At 47.3% G+C, this 15,243-nt stretch overlaps 1 protein-coding gene across 1 annotated transcript; it reads right to left on the bottom strand.

Moving 5' to 3' along the window:
- Window positions 1-791: 791 nt before the first annotated feature.
- On the bottom strand, window positions 792-12,851 carry LOC134523109 (glutathione S-transferase theta-1). Its single transcript, XM_063351600.1, has 6 exons — window positions 12,631-12,851; window positions 12,437-12,493; window positions 6,774-6,861; window positions 5,520-5,670; window positions 3,120-3,296; window positions 792-2,086 (listed from the first exon to the last, which is right to left on the bottom strand). The coding sequence occupies exons 1-6, from the start codon at window positions 12,740-12,742 to the stop codon at window positions 1,886-1,888; spliced, it is 786 nt and encodes a 261-aa protein (XP_063207670.1). The 5' UTR covers window positions 12,743-12,851; the 3' UTR covers window positions 792-1,885.
- Window positions 12,852-15,243: the final 2,392 nt, after the last annotated feature.

The following is a 15,243-nucleotide window of genomic DNA, read 5'->3' as shown; positions in this document are numbered from 1 at the left end:
GGTTTTTTCCCTCCTGCAGACATTTGCACGTGTCACCATCCACTTAGCAATTCCACTCTCAAAATTATCAAAAAAATCAACCACTTCCCATTTAAAATTTAACTCAGTTGTAAACAATATTTTGTGAATAAATCATCAATAAAAACATATTATTCAGCTACTGTTTGTGAATAAAATAAAGGAAGGGTGGGAATAAACGTATGCCTGTTGCTAATATTTTTGGTTCATTAAAAGCGAGGGCCTTCAGTCAGGTCTCTTGTCTTTCTAGAGAACATGATCACAAAACAAAATTTCCTGCTAATGCAAGCCAAAGTATACAATGGAAATCTCTTTCCAGACAGGGAATTTAAAGATCTCCCTAGGCTCTGGACTAAATCAGTACTATCTAGAACTGAAACCTTAGTGAAAAACACCACCAGAACACATCAAGTTTATAGAACTTACCAGCAGAAACGTCATTAGCCAAGACATGGTAGTATTGGAAAGAAACTATTTGATCAGCGAGAGAAGCCATTCCTGAATTGTTTACTCATTTTGTCTTATTCCTTACAGGAAGCATTCCTGGGCGAGGATTTCAGGGTAAGGTTCAAGGGAAACAGCTACTTATGAACGGAAACATGCAAAGATATATATTCCACCAGCTTCTGCATCCTTTACAATCTGCAATTTTCAACTGAAGAAACTGGAAATGTTTGGATTCTCTCATAAATTGTGCTGCAGTACAAAAGGGTTTTGTATTTGAGCTACAGCTAACCAGAAATAAACACAGCCAAGAAAAAGAGCCCAAAAGGTCCAAAACAACTCTCTGCCCTTTTATTGTGATGCATATGTTGCTCAATGCCACAAAATCTCTCTTATTACTTCAGCTGCACAGGATGACTTACTTGGTGAACTTCCATCCACAACAGTCTCAGAAGAGCATGTCTAGATTTATTCCCCCTCTGCGTTTTCTAGGAGAAACGTGGATTGCTATTACAGTACTACCACAGAAAAAACCAATTTGATTGCTGTCATTCATATTTCAAGAAATCACTGTGAATGCATTCTTTCAGTGTATTCCCTATATAATATCAACAGAGTACGTTAGGTAGGCAGTTATTTGAAGGTTGTGACCACCTTCAGCTTTCTGAAGTTGCTTGGTCTTTACTGCACCAATCTCCAACAACAGCCCCTGACACATGTACTGGCAGACCGAGCACCAGCGAAACCCAGGCTTGCAGAGATGAAGAGTAGCGATTAAACTGAAGAATTACGAAGATTCATGGTTGTAGATTAATATGAAGAAACTTCTCACAGGAACCTTAAAGGGACATAGAAGAAGTGTGGAATGTACATGGTCAGCCAAGCAAGATGCCTCAGCACTAAGAAACTTAAATAAAAAAAATCAAGGACTTTTTTCATTTTTATGGCTGCCTGTAGTTTTGTGCTTTACTTGTCTGTGCAGACATGTGCTGGGAAGGTGAGGATCAGGCACACTTTGCAGAGCTTGCCACTTGCGAAGGAGCTGCAAACATTAAAAACACATGAAAACAACGCACATCCTATACAGTTCTCTAATATTCCCAGTTTGCAGGCTGGCTCAAATTTTGTCAGGAAATACCGTTCGTGTCACTACCATCTCTGAGAAGACTGACACTGAAATAAAAGCCAGATGCACATGTTAAGTGACCCTGTAGGGCCTCAGCCTTTTTTATAAATTTAGTGTTTCAAGTCTTAAACCTTCCCCAGCTTTCACCCCCAAAGATACAGGAAAGGCCTGGTGTGGGGTGAAACACTCTGCGATTTCTGTGTTAAAATTACAGTGCTCTTTCCAGTTACATGTAGAACTGGATGTCAGAGAAGAAGTTAAAAAAAATGGGCAGGAAAAATGGTAAGATAGGTTAATTCATTTCATCATCTTCATCAACACAGGTGCCAGATGCTCTTTCAGCTGTGGATCAATTTGAATGTTGCTCAGTTCTTTGATATTAAGGATCATCTCATGGGCTTGGAAGAAAAGCTCTTTTCCCACAGCATCCTCCACCCGCCTGCGCCACTCCATCAGCCTTGGTCTGTCTTCAAAGATGTCACAACCGACTCCAACAGGCTGCAGAAAGGGGGAGAGAGCAACAGTGAGGCACTGGGCAGTCACTTCTTCACCCAGACAACAGGCACCAAAAGTGTACCTGCAGGTACACATAGCGGAAAAAAAATGGAAGAAGAGCTCAAAGAGGAGCACTAGGAAGGAGGGAAATCTCCTCTGGTCGGGTATATCCATTTGGGGGACACAGAAGCTAGCCTATATTTTAAAGGGTATTTACAAGTCAATTCCTGAGTGTCGGCACAGCTGTTAAAAGCAGCAGAGATGATTACCACTGCTTGTGATTTTCAGCTACAGCGTTGAAAATGTGGTGGGCTCACAGTTCCAGGAACAACTGCACAGTCCGCAGTACGAAGTGCTGTATCATACAGCAAAACCACAGCACAAAATGCTAAGCGTTTAATTGAACTGATGTCTTAGTTGACATAATCTACCCCCCTTCTACTTTCTGCCTGTGCCACTCTCTGGAACACAATGCTGTAGAGCAGCAGAACTGCTATTTTTTAGTCCCTGGGATACAGAACTGGGAGAAAGAATCACTTCTCGGCTGCAGGATCCAGGCGCTGTTGGTCTGGCAGAGAACAACCAGTTTGTAACAGGCTTAATTTGATTGCCTCTGTCTGAGATTCAGTCTTGCATCTTCCAGACGTGGTATGGACAAGTACCATCTGAAGAAGAATGTTCTTGTATGATAAAAATATTCCAATATAATTTTCTTATTTCATCAGGCCTGTCTGGTATTGCTTCTCACTTTTATATATTAACTCCTTCTCTGTAGGTTAAAAATAAAGTCACTATAAAGGATGAAGAAGTATTGTTAGAGAAGAGAAACAAGAGAGATCGGTTTCAGACAGCTTTTTTTTTTTTAACTGCTTTTCTGAACCCACTCCCATATTCTCCTCATTGTCTTAGGCCAGTTCTGTTGAGATATGTCCTCACTCCTCTTTCTAGTGAAGTGTTACCACATGCTGCAGCCCGCCCTGCCCAGCAGCATGTTTTCCCCTGTGCTGAGATTTCCTTACCACACTCCAGCACTCACTTGCATCAGCTCCACAATGGCCACAAGATCTGCCAGAGAGATCTCGCTCCCAATGATAAAAGCCTTGTCCTGCAGAAACCTCTCCTCAAATTGCTTCAGGGAAGTGGACAGCCCCTCCATAACCTCCTGGAGCTTCTCCGATGGCAGTGGCTGCCCTGTGAAGAGGGGAATCAGCACCTGAGGAGAGAAGGGACTTAAGAGTACCACTGGACCTCTTCTCATGCATCTGGTGGTAGTCATTCAACTTACACCCCATGATCTACTCATGATTGTCAGTGATCCAGCAGCAAAGACGTAGGAGGGGATAATGTTAGAGCTTCATGGACTGCTGCAGTTCCAGGTAGCTCATGGACAGAGAGCACACAAGCAGTCCTAAGCAGCTGATCTGCCATGACAGTAACCTCCAGCTCATGGGGAGCAATGTGCAGAGCAAAATCAAGGATTCATTTCGGTTTGTGCCTGGCAGTTGTGCCCTCCCACCCCATTTTGGTGTGTTACAAAGGCAAAACAGGCAACAGCTCCAGGGAAGACAAATCTCTGACACAGTCACCCCTGCTATGTCCTTGGTTTCAACAGCCTGCCAAGATGGGTCAGCAGGCCGCCTGCCCACCAGCCACCCCTGCTATCCACCCTGTTGTGTAACTGGGTGCTGGAGGCAGTCAGACAGGCAGGCAGCTGCCTGTCCTGTAGGATGATGGGCATGGTGGTGGCTGTGGCAGGGAGCGTAGGAGGGACTGGAATGCATCAACACTATCTGGAGAGGCAGGAAATGGCTTCCTCTGTGTGACAGCAGCCAGCGAGGCTGTGAGTGGGTGAGCATCAGCCCTTCTGTGGCCTCCCAAGCATCATTCTTTAAACCACTAAAAAATTTTCCAGAGCAATCATGTAAGTGTGGTCCTTGTCTCCATGGACTTGCTGGCAGAGGGGGTAGTTGCCCTTCTGTAAGATTTGTCACCATTCACAGAGGCGTACACACCGTTAGAGCCCGCAGTATTTCACAACTATGCCGTCTCCACCTACCACAGCTAAAGAAATAGAGTTTATTTAGAGAAGCAAAGTTAAAGATACAAATTTCCATCATTGGGAGTGGACTGAATTTCTACTTACTGCTAGTATATTCAAGTTGAGATTGCTTAATCCAAGTCAGGATTTTTGCCAAATACATGTGGAATCTATTTAATCAGAAAATTCATGACCAGTTCTCTTCATAAGTGGCTCCAATTCTGCATGATGGGATCTCTGGGTATAATCACTTGCAACAGCATTTTCTTCCTTTTCTGTATCTTGGGGCAGTCTATCTTCTCCCGCATCTAGCTAACATGCCTTCTGTTACATCGTGGCTTTTTACGTTTCCCTATTTTCAACTATTCTGCGGACCTTTTCTGTACCTGGATTATCTAATCAGCAGCAGCAATAAGTCGGATTTCTTTCCTTTGGAGCACTGCAATAACAGCCTACAGAGACTAGAAGAAACTGCTTCTTGTATGAATCTGACTCATAATTGAATGGCTTCTCTGTGCTCTCTAGCCAAAAATTCCAATGTCAATAAATCAAAAAGCTAAATGAGTCCTGATATGCTTTGCTAGGAACAAACAAGGGCAAACTTTAGACAGGAAAAGTGAAGTTCTTACCTGTTTACTGGCAACCCTGATTTCATCTGAAATTCCATACCACAGCTGTACCTTCACGGCTATATTTGCACCGGGGCCTCTCTAAGGATAGTTGCGTTAACTGTCTGGTGAGTTGGCTAGAAGTAGGTGTCCAGCAAAATCATCTGATACTAAATGATCTTCTGCTTCGGGGTGATTCTGTTAATTTTGCCTAAATGTAAATTGATCTGACCACACCAAAAAAAGAAATTTTGTCCTTGACTCTATGTCTCTACTCTGTCTATCCCTGAGCCCATTTCAGAGAAGTACCTAAGTGTGCTGGAAGCAGAAGGCTCCTTCTGGATTTCCACCCTGATGGGGCTGCAGGGACTTGTATGAAAAATGCAAGCCTTTCTGCTTCCAGCAACAAAGCACACGCTCGCCAAAGAAGCAAAACTTCTGCCTATGTGGACACTCTGCACAGCTGTGCAGCGAGGGGGAGGCCCTTGGAAGCAATACCCAATCTGTTATATATTCGTTCACAAATCCAGGCAATGAAAGTCTGCTGGGCTTTGAGACCTTCTGTACCAGACCTACGTTCAGGAAAAAAACCAAAATGACCACAGGTGCTTTTGCCAGATCCTGATGTTGAGCAATTAGGAACAGCTCCCTCTCTGACGGCTCCTCTCAGCTAGGAATGGCCGAGGTTTGTTATTTCAGTGTGACAAACTCTCTCCGAATTAGGTCTGCTCAAATGCTCAATATTCTGCCAGGAAAACATTACTTGCATTTTAATATTCAATTTCCTTACCTTGATCCACATGGTCTTAGGAGCATTAGCCCGGATGTTAGCGTGATGCCATGAGAGGTATTCATCTACTCGGGCTCGTTTTTGTATGTCTGATGGGTACCAGTGGTCGGGAGTGTTGTACTTTCGACTCAGATACAGCAGAATGGCAGTGCTGTTCAGACATTAACAAGAGACAAGAAAGGGGTCAGGCAGTTACGATGGAGAATGCTTTCGCCTAAACTCCCTCTCCTGCCCCTTCTGAACTTGCTGCTTCCACTAAAAAGCATTCAGATCAGGATTTCCAATGGAGTCTAGGACCATATATAGGCATCTAATTCATGGTGACATCAGAGATGGCACTTAATCACCTTAATTCCCATTAAAACTTTCACCTGCTGGAAAATCACAGCACTGTTCTATGTTGCAGACTACTGCTAGACAGTGCTGGGGTAAACCAACGATAAACCTCCATAATCACCTATCAGTCAGCAATGTTAACCCCACTTGTTCCTCGCATGTTCTGACTCATCTCTCTGAGACTTGTGCACATTTATGCACTTGTGTACTAAATGAAACTCTCTAATGGCTTATTTTGCCTTTTCATCAGATCTGTCTCTAGCCTGCAGCTTCCACTGAAGTCAGTGGAAGTCCCAGCAGGGAGAGCCTACAGAATCTTTTTGTGTTTGTCCAGATGTTATACTTTCACTAATTGGCAGGAGAAGTCAGATGGAAAAAAATCTTAGTCATCTGCAACAATATGTAGGCTGTGACTACAAAAAGAGACGCCACAGAAAATCCTGTGCTGACAAAACAGAAGAAAATGCAGACCCTCCTACTGTGCTGATACTACTATAGTTTGATTATTTCAGTATTATGACACCATTAACCAGTATCCATATTGATCTTATAGTGTAAAACCTAAATTTTACCTCTGTAGGTGTTCACTTGGCCTTTATGACTAATTGAGATAAACAGAATTTTTTCCTAGGGTAAAAAGGATTTTTATAAGCTTCAAACATTTCCCAGAAATGTTTGCAATCCCATTTTGAGGTAACTGCACTCAGGATAAGATCAAGAAGTTAAGTCAGCTGATTTGTTTACATTCTGAAAGATAATTCAAACAGAAAATGGGAACAGAACAGACGAGGTTATACTATTAAAAATGAGTGACATGTTCATAAATTCTGTGATACTTAATCATTCAGCAGGAATGACATCTCCTAAATGCTGTGCAGATTACTGGTACCCAAGGAAGTCTAAGGACTGAGTTCTTACCATTCTGCTAGGGTGAAGTCTCCGTCCTTTAGTGCTGGTACTTTCTTCAAGAGGCTGATTTTGCCGGCCCCTTCGCTATTTGATGGCCCTGAGAACATGATCAGACAAGTGAGAGGTTAGAAGTGTATCTGCCAGTGAATGATAAATGAAATACCTGTAGCCAACTGGACAATCAGTGAACTGTGTTAGGTTTTCCCTATATGGTCATAATTCACAATTAAAAGGTAATGAGATTCAAGAGTCAGTGTAAAAGCTATCTGCAGAGGGCAGTCGGCTGAGGCCTGGCATGTGGCATGGCGCAGTTCATGTTTTTATACAGGAATTCTGTTGCTTGACTCAGGTACCAGCAATACTTACAAAACTTAGTGAAAAACCACTCCACAGGAGGTATTTAGATACCATGCTGAAGGTGCTGGCATTGAAAACGCTATTGCAGATAACCAGGAACAGTTAACTAACTTGAGAACAGTGTGTCCTAAGGCTTTAGAGACTGGTGGGGAAAAGACAGAAGTTAGGATGAAGACAACTGAGCAACTAAAAAATACCTAGCATTTGCCAAGGAAGCAAGGTTTGGAAAGGCTGAGTTTGCACACAGAGCATCCTAAGGAGGGCAAATGGTTGCTACTCCTGTTCCTGTTCCCACAGGCAACACCAAAACCAAAGTAATTTTCCTGCAGTTTTTAAATGTGGCTGACTCTAGCTAGGATGGAGTAATGATGGAAAGCAACTGAAAAGCCTTTTGCCTACAGAGATCACTGCAGTGGCTAATTAATCAAAGACAACTCGGCTGGCTTTTGGACACAAGAAGCAAAATCTTTTTCCTGTTTATTTGTCTCTGAAGAGCTGAGGGAATTAGGCATTTACAAAGAAAGCAAATGCTATCAATTGCTGATCCCTCGGCAGACATGCAGATGAGGATGTTTCCAGAGTTTTTGCTGGGATGGGAAAAACATGAATGCCAGCAATACAACAGCAGGCTCACAAAATAACTTGTTCTGCCACGGTGGACATTTGCTAGGGGCAGGGAAGTTGAAACACTTCTACCCTGTGTTACTCCTAGCTCTGTGTTACTCCTGGCTCTGCACAGAACCTACCTCTGTCAGGAAAATGCAGGAGGAAGACGCTATCACATAAGAGTTTAAACTCCACAGTCCCTTGGAGTCTGGAGGCATTAGGAGCTGATTATCTAACCAGGTTTTCAGTTTCCCACTGCAGGCACTGGACTTGCCAAGTCAGCAGTTAAATGTCAGGGAATTGTACAAAAGTCCAGGGAACACCTATGCAGGAAAAGGTGTGAGGAATTTGTTTGCTTTGCTTGTTTGAAGTGCTCTCTAGAAGGATACATGACATTTAGGGTGCAAATCCTGATCAAATTGGCATGACCAGCAGAAGGTCTTGTACAAAAATCCCTTTGTCAAAAAAAAAAGGGCCATTAACTAACAGACAGTGATCTACATCCCCGAGAACTACTTGTTCCCATTCAGGAAGCAGTGGCAGTGTCTGCTTTAGGACATAGAATCGTTTAGGTTGGAAAAGACCCTTGGGATCATTGAGTCCAACCATCAACCCCACTCTACAAAGTTCTCCCCTACACCATATCCCCTAACATCACATCTAAACGACTCTTAAACACATTCAGGGTTGGTGACTCCACCACCTCCCTGGGCAGCCTATTCCGATGTCTGATTACTCTTTCTGTGAAGAATTGTTTCCTAATGTCTAGTCTAAACCTCCCCTGTTGCAGCTTGAAGCCATTCCCTCTCGTTCTATCGCTAATTACCTATGAGAAGAGACCAGCAACAACCTCTCTACAGTGTCCTTTCAAGTAGTTGTAGAGAGTGATGAGGTCTCCCCTCAGCCTCCTCTTCCTCAAACTAAACGGTCCCAGCTCCTTCAGTCGCTCCTCATAAGATTTATTCTGCATGCCCTTCACCAGCTTCATTGCCCTCCTCTGCACTCGCTCCAGCACCTTGATATCTCTCTCGTATTGAGGTGCCCAATACTCAAGGTGTGGCCTCACCAGTGTAGAGTACAAGGGGACAATCACCTCCCTACTTCTGCTGGTCACACTATTTCTAATACATGTCTAATAGTATTTCTATTACTGGACAAACATGGAAAGGAGCTTTGAGACACAGAGACACAGAGACAGACACACAGACACACAGACGCGCGCACACACACACACACACAGACACACACCCACAGACACACACACACACACACACACACACCCCGCCCCTACAATCTCTGCCACTAGAGCATGCCCTGAAGTGCCACATCTAGATGTTTCCTTAAATACCTCTAGGGATGGTGACTCAACCCCCTCCCTGGGCAGGCTGGTCCAGTGCCTGACCACTCTTTCAGTCAAGTAATTCTTCATAATATCTAACCTAAACCTCCCCTGCCGCAACCTCGGACCATTTCCTCTGGTCCTGTCATTCACCTGGGAGAAGAGGCCAACACCCACTGCTCTGCACCCTCCTTTCAGGTAGTTGCAGAGGGCAGTGAGGTCTCCCCTCAGCCTCCTCTTCTCCAAACTACAAACATGCCCAGCTCCCTCAGCCTCTCCTCATATGACCTGGTCTCCAGACCCCTCACCAGCCTGGTAGCTCTCCTCTGGACACGCTCCAGCACTTCAGTGTCCCTCTTGTATGTACAGAGGGGCCCAGAACTGAACACAGCACTCAAGGTGAGGCGTCACCAGTGCCAGAGGCATGATCACTTCCCTACTCCTGCTGGCCACGCTAATCCTGATACAAGCCAGGATGCTGTTAGCCTTCTTGGCCACCTGGGCACACTGCTGGCTCATGTTAAGCTGGCCATCCACCAGCACCCCCAGGTGCTTTTCTGCTGGGCAGCTTTCCAGCCACTCTTAAGTCTCCAAGAAATAAAACCAGGAAATAGTCTCCAAGAAATAAAACCAGCCTTTGGACTATCAAGTTTATTTGCAGTTGGCTTTGGGAACGGGTGGGAGAAAGGAAGGTTGCTGCATTACACATTACAGACTACTTTCCCAATATTGATTTCACATAATGAGACAAATCAATCAGAGCAAACGTTATTGCCCTGTTCTCCTTTCTAGCTGACTAGCCTCTACCTTGTTTCTTCTCTGAGAAGTGTTTTTTTTAAATTCCAGTGTAAGTAGCTTCATCAGAGACTAAGGTTCACGTCCATTTGCTGTCTGAGGGAATTCAAACCCACGTGTTTGATCTCACTGGGAAATGTCTGTGCCTACCTGCGGTGAGAGTGGCCTCCAGCTTAGCTGGGTAAGAGGTTCCACATGCACAGCAGAACCAGGCAGCATTGTCAGGAGAGGTAGGAAGAATGAGCTTCTTAAGAATAAGAGCCAGAAAGTGGCTCTTATTAATTAAATAAGACAGAAAGTGCAAGTTAAGCCTAATAACTGAGAAACTTGAATAATAATAAAAAATATTCCTGAAAATCAAGCTAGCAGGCAAACTACAAGGACAAGGTGCCTTATGTCCATGATTTATATCATAAAAAGAGTGAGGCAAATCTACTGTCGTGCAAGGAGTTGCTCTGGGAAGGTGCTTGGTCCTGTGCTTTTAGAAGGGCTCCAAAGGCCTGTTGGTCATCACACACCCAGCTCTGGTGAGATCTGTAGAGTTCAGGTGGTCTTTGCAAAAATGCAGTAGAAGGTTGCAAGTCAATAACATTTACAACTAACAAGCAGTGAATTCTCAGACCTAGCTGTCCGGTTTTTCTGCTGTCTCTGTTTATTATCCAAAGTAGCAGGCAACTGAGAAACAACGATATGAGAAATAAGCAGTGGGTGAGGGCAGCCTGAATCAGATTTCAGTCTGCTTTCATCGTGCAGCAGTCCTAGCAGGAATACTGAACATATTAGTCCCCTGATGGGACTAACATGTCATCACAACAGGTTGGACAGTACATCACTGTCTGTTACACAGCCCGCACCGCAGCCCAGAGATGGCACTTTATTTGCTTTGGCTCATACAGGTTTTTGCATACAGACATAACAGACCTGTGCCGAGACTCTGCCACTGACCTGCAAACTGGTAAAAGCCTGGTGTGAACACTAATTCCATGCTGCTTCATTAGGACCGACTGCTTATTGTATTAAAATAGAGACCAATATTTGTATTTGCCCTTTAGCAGAGTTTAAGCTTGTGTCTCTCTTCCAGCAAGCAGAGCTAGCCTTTTTGTTTAGTGGTATTAGGTGGGCTATCTTTATCATTCCTGTGATGTTGACTTGACTTATGGTACTGTTTAACATCAGTTGCATCTGGTTTAATTAGTTCTTGATGTTCTCCAAGGATATATATATACACACACACACTGTGTGTATTGCTAGGCTTTGAGGAATAACTTTAATAAGAAGAGTATACACTGCCAAAAAGCAGGGCAGGCTGCACACAGGAAGAATTCTTAAGCATAAGTCATAGTGCAGGGAAGGAGATTTAACTGGTAGGTAAAAAGAGCAGTGGACAAGATTTTACTGAAGTAGAAAGGAAAAAAAAATCAGTCTATTTGCCAATCACGTCCCTGCCTAATCATCTCCGCAGCCAGGGATTTCCAAGTAGTATGCTTTGCCTTAGGCAAAAGAGAAACAATTTACTAGGAAAATGCAATATGTAAATGGACAATAGTCATCTTACACAGTTGGACAAGACTGAACAGCTGAGTGTTTCTGCAAAGTACACCGTCCCCAGAGCACTCCTCGACTGTCACTGTGACTAAGTTGCTACAAATGGCTGGAGAAACATTCCTTGGGGATCCACAAAAATAGATGCAGCACAGCCATGAGACTGCCCTGGGAATAAGAGCTGCATGGTTAAACGACCGTATCCAGGCCCCTCGGCAGAGCATGTATTTAAAATCATTCAGGTTATCTGCGGAGCTACTCCTTCCCTCCCAACGGGCCAAGCAGAGCTTCCAGGGACTGGGAATGGATTTGGCTCTGGAATGCAAGTCTGGGCAGGCTTGACCTGTTTCACCTCCCCGGGCAGGATGGGACCCTGTCGTGAGAGGACATGTGGGTGAGACCCCAGAAAAGCCTCCTGTGAGCTCTGCACCTCTGCATCCCTCTCATAAATGGGTCATCTCCTGCTTCCACTAGCTCCAGCATTTTGCTGGCTGCCAGGGTTCAAGCGTTTCCTCCTTCAGCTGGGACTGAGTGTCCAGAAACATGGGCTGACATTGCTTTAGCGGGGAGAGGACCCTCCACTGATCTGACATCTCCACCGATCTGGGACGGACTGAACTGAAGCTGGCAATGGGAACGGCCCCAACCGGCCCAATAGCTCCTCCGTTCCCAGAGAAGCAGCAGCGGTGGGATGCTGTCCAGAGAGCCGAGCTGGAGGGGCGACGGCCGGGCTACTGCTCCTGCACGGAGGAGGCCAAAGAGGCTCCTCTGGGGCCACGACAGCAACGGCCACGCGCGACCGGAGCGACGGCCGCTCTGCCCCGCGGGGCCCTGCCAGCGCCCGGGCGCTCAGCCCGGCCCCGGCCCCCACAGCCCCCGCCCGGGGATCGCTTTACAGGCCCGGGGGCCTGTCCCCTTCCCGCCCGCGGGGCCGCCGCCGGACGCGGGAACGGGCCCGCCTGACAGGACGGTCGCACCGGGGTGGGGGGTGCCGGTGCCCGATGCGGGGGGACCCTCCCTCACCGCGCCTCACCTGCGCGGGGCTGCTCCGCGCCGCTCCCCGCCGCCTGCTTCTTCCCCAGCACCGAGTCTGCCAAGAGCCAAGAGAGGGGCGCTGAGCCCGCGGCCCCCGGCGGGCTGCAGCCCGCCCCGGCCGCGCCGCCCGCCGCCCGCCACCGCCTCCGGGGCAGCTCGGGGCCGGCGGGCGGGCGGTCGTGCCCGTCCCACCTTTGAAGAGCTCCACGTGCTTGAACTCGAAGGGGATGTTGTTGCTGCGGGCGAAGATGTAGATGGAGCGGCAGGGCTGCGAGAGCAGGTCCAGGTACAGCTCCAGCCCCATCCTGCCGCCGCCCGGCCCGGCCCGGCCCGACCCGACCCGCGGGGAGGCTGCCGCGCCTCAGTCCGCCCGCCGCCCGGAGCCGCCCCCCGCGGGCAGGCGGGGGCCGAGCCGTGCGCGGGCGGGAGGTGCCCTCCCCCGGGCTGCGGCGGGCGCGGAGCGGCGGTGGCGGCGCTGAGGGGAGGTAGCGGCCCTGAGGGAAGGCGGCGGCGGCCCTGAGGGGAGGTGGCGGCCCTGAGGGAAGGCGGCGGCGGCCCTGAGGGGAGGTGGCGGCGGCCGGCGGCTGCGCGGGGCTCCGGCCTCCCTGGTGCAGGCGGGGACCGTGGGGGTGGCGGGGTCCGCGCCTTGGAGGGGTCTCAGGGCTGAAGTCTCCTGCGGGGCGAGGACGGGAAAATGCCGGAGGATGCCGGCAGAGGCTTCTCCGCAGGGGCAGCAGTGCACGGCAGGAGCCGGGGGTTCAGGGTTCCCCATCCCACGAAGGTTGTGGGACTGTGCCTGTAGGCCTGCTTCAGGAAAAGAAGGTAGCCTGCGAGTAATGGTAATTTACCATTACTCATAAATTACCAAAAGAGAGGCTGGTAGTAAGTGCTGAGGGAGCAGGAGCCCTCGTTCCCATCCACAGCCTTGGCTGACACAGCAGGGGCTCGGGAGCCCGCTCTCCCACAGCACCCCACTGCAGCTCTCACAAGGTAAACACTTGTTTTTGTAACGTGTCCGTGCGAGGATGTGTCACACCACAAACGGGGCCCTTGTGGGACATCTCTAAGCCAGCATTAATCTTGCACCGCTGGATCTCAGTATGATTCTCAGTTCAGAAGGTAATTCTTTGGTCACGTAGTCTGCACGGCCCTGCGAGGTGACGCCCTGAGTGGCAGTGAAGCGCGGAGGACTTCTCTGCAGGCATTACCTCTGCGTACTCGCAGTGAAATGACTTTCCTGTCTCCCTGGTATTTGTCATTTCAGATTTCCACACAAGCGGAGCAGAACTAAAGCTCAGACTGAATTCAAGCCCTTGCACGGAGCCCGCAGCGTTTCACAGCTGTGACTCGGGGAAGGTGAAATGGCTGAGCACAGGGACTTCTGGGACTCTGGAAGATAGAGCAGTCAAACCACTCAGAGCAAAGTCACCCTCAGTCAAACCCACCTCGGCTCAGCTGACACCTTTTTATCAGTGCTGTGCCAGAGAGCTGTATGTCACGCACAAATCCTTGGAAAGAGCCACAGGAACCTCAGGGAGAGGGAACTGGAGGATCAGTTGCTCTTTTACTTGTGAACAGATCGTGAAAAAAGGTGGCGAAAAGGTTTGGATGCTGAGCCAGCAGCTCATTGACTGGTTAAATTACGAACTGGAACACTTTCAGGTGCTTCATTTTATAGCGCTTTGCCAAGACTTCAGCTCTGAGAACATCTTGGGAATGGGGATTATTGTTAGACTGGTCAGTCTGCCAGCGTCTGGTGAACAAGTTGCATCCCCACATGAAGTATTGTGTTCGCTGCACCACGCACCTATTTTCAGAGTCATTTTTCAGATTTAGAACTGCACAATAGGATTTTTTCAGTTTCTTGGCCAGAATAGGGAGAGCGGCTGTGTACGTGCACGCTTCAGCTTCCCTGCAGTACAGTTTACCCTCTAGAGCACCTGCACGCAGCACCAACACACCGGAAATGAAGACTCGTAGAGTATTGTGGCAGGTCCTTGAGTTCATGTCAACCTACTTTAGTGCAAAGGAATCTTAAACGCTACAGGAGTAGGGAAAAGGAGTGTGAATGTGGCTCTGCACAGGTAATAGTCCGAGAAGTCTTTCTGCTTCAAAATGGTTGCATGTCCCTATTCTGAAATATCATGAGAAGTGTACATTGATCTCAGCAGTGGGCAGCAAGATTAGCAGCGTGGGTTCGCTTTGCTCCTTTATTTATGGTTCAGTTGATCCATTAGTCCTAGCTGGACTTCAAAGATCTTTTCATGTGCCTCCTGGAAATGTTCTGTCATTAAGTTTTTTCCAGTTTGCTGCCTGCACTGCACAGCCCACAAAACCAAAGACATTTTTATCTGGTTGTGTTATATGGCATTTGATTGTATTATTCCTGGCTCTAGGGTAGTGCTTCTGGTGCTGTATTTTCATTTGTCTCCATCACCTCAGAGGCCGTTTTTCCTCCCTGTCCTTTGTCTATCAGCTTTTTGGAAACAGGAACAACACAGAAAAAATGCACTTGTTTGCAGTTTATTTCTTAATTATTTAGAAAAGGTCTCAGGATGTGGATGTGTTTTTTAAACATTCATCCCATTTTGTGTATCCCAGCTTCATTTTACTCTAGAAATTACAGTCTCTCACCTATTTCCAAGTAGCCCTTGGTAAAAATTGAGGAAATTGAATCAGAACAGCACATTAAACTGTCACTGGAGATATAACCCCTCTCCACACTCAAGCAAAGGGGAGTGGACACTGAACAGACCTTGCACTGAGGCGGGCAAAACTCTTGCACAACCTGTTGGGTTTTGGCAG

Source organism: Chroicocephalus ridibundus, chromosome 13 (assembly GCF_963924245.1).
Source record: "Chroicocephalus ridibundus chromosome 13, bChrRid1.1, whole genome shotgun sequence".
Taxonomy (NCBI): Eukaryota; Metazoa; Chordata; class Aves; order Charadriiformes; family Laridae; genus Chroicocephalus; species Chroicocephalus ridibundus.
This window is presented reverse-complemented; position numbering and strand designations above follow the sequence as displayed.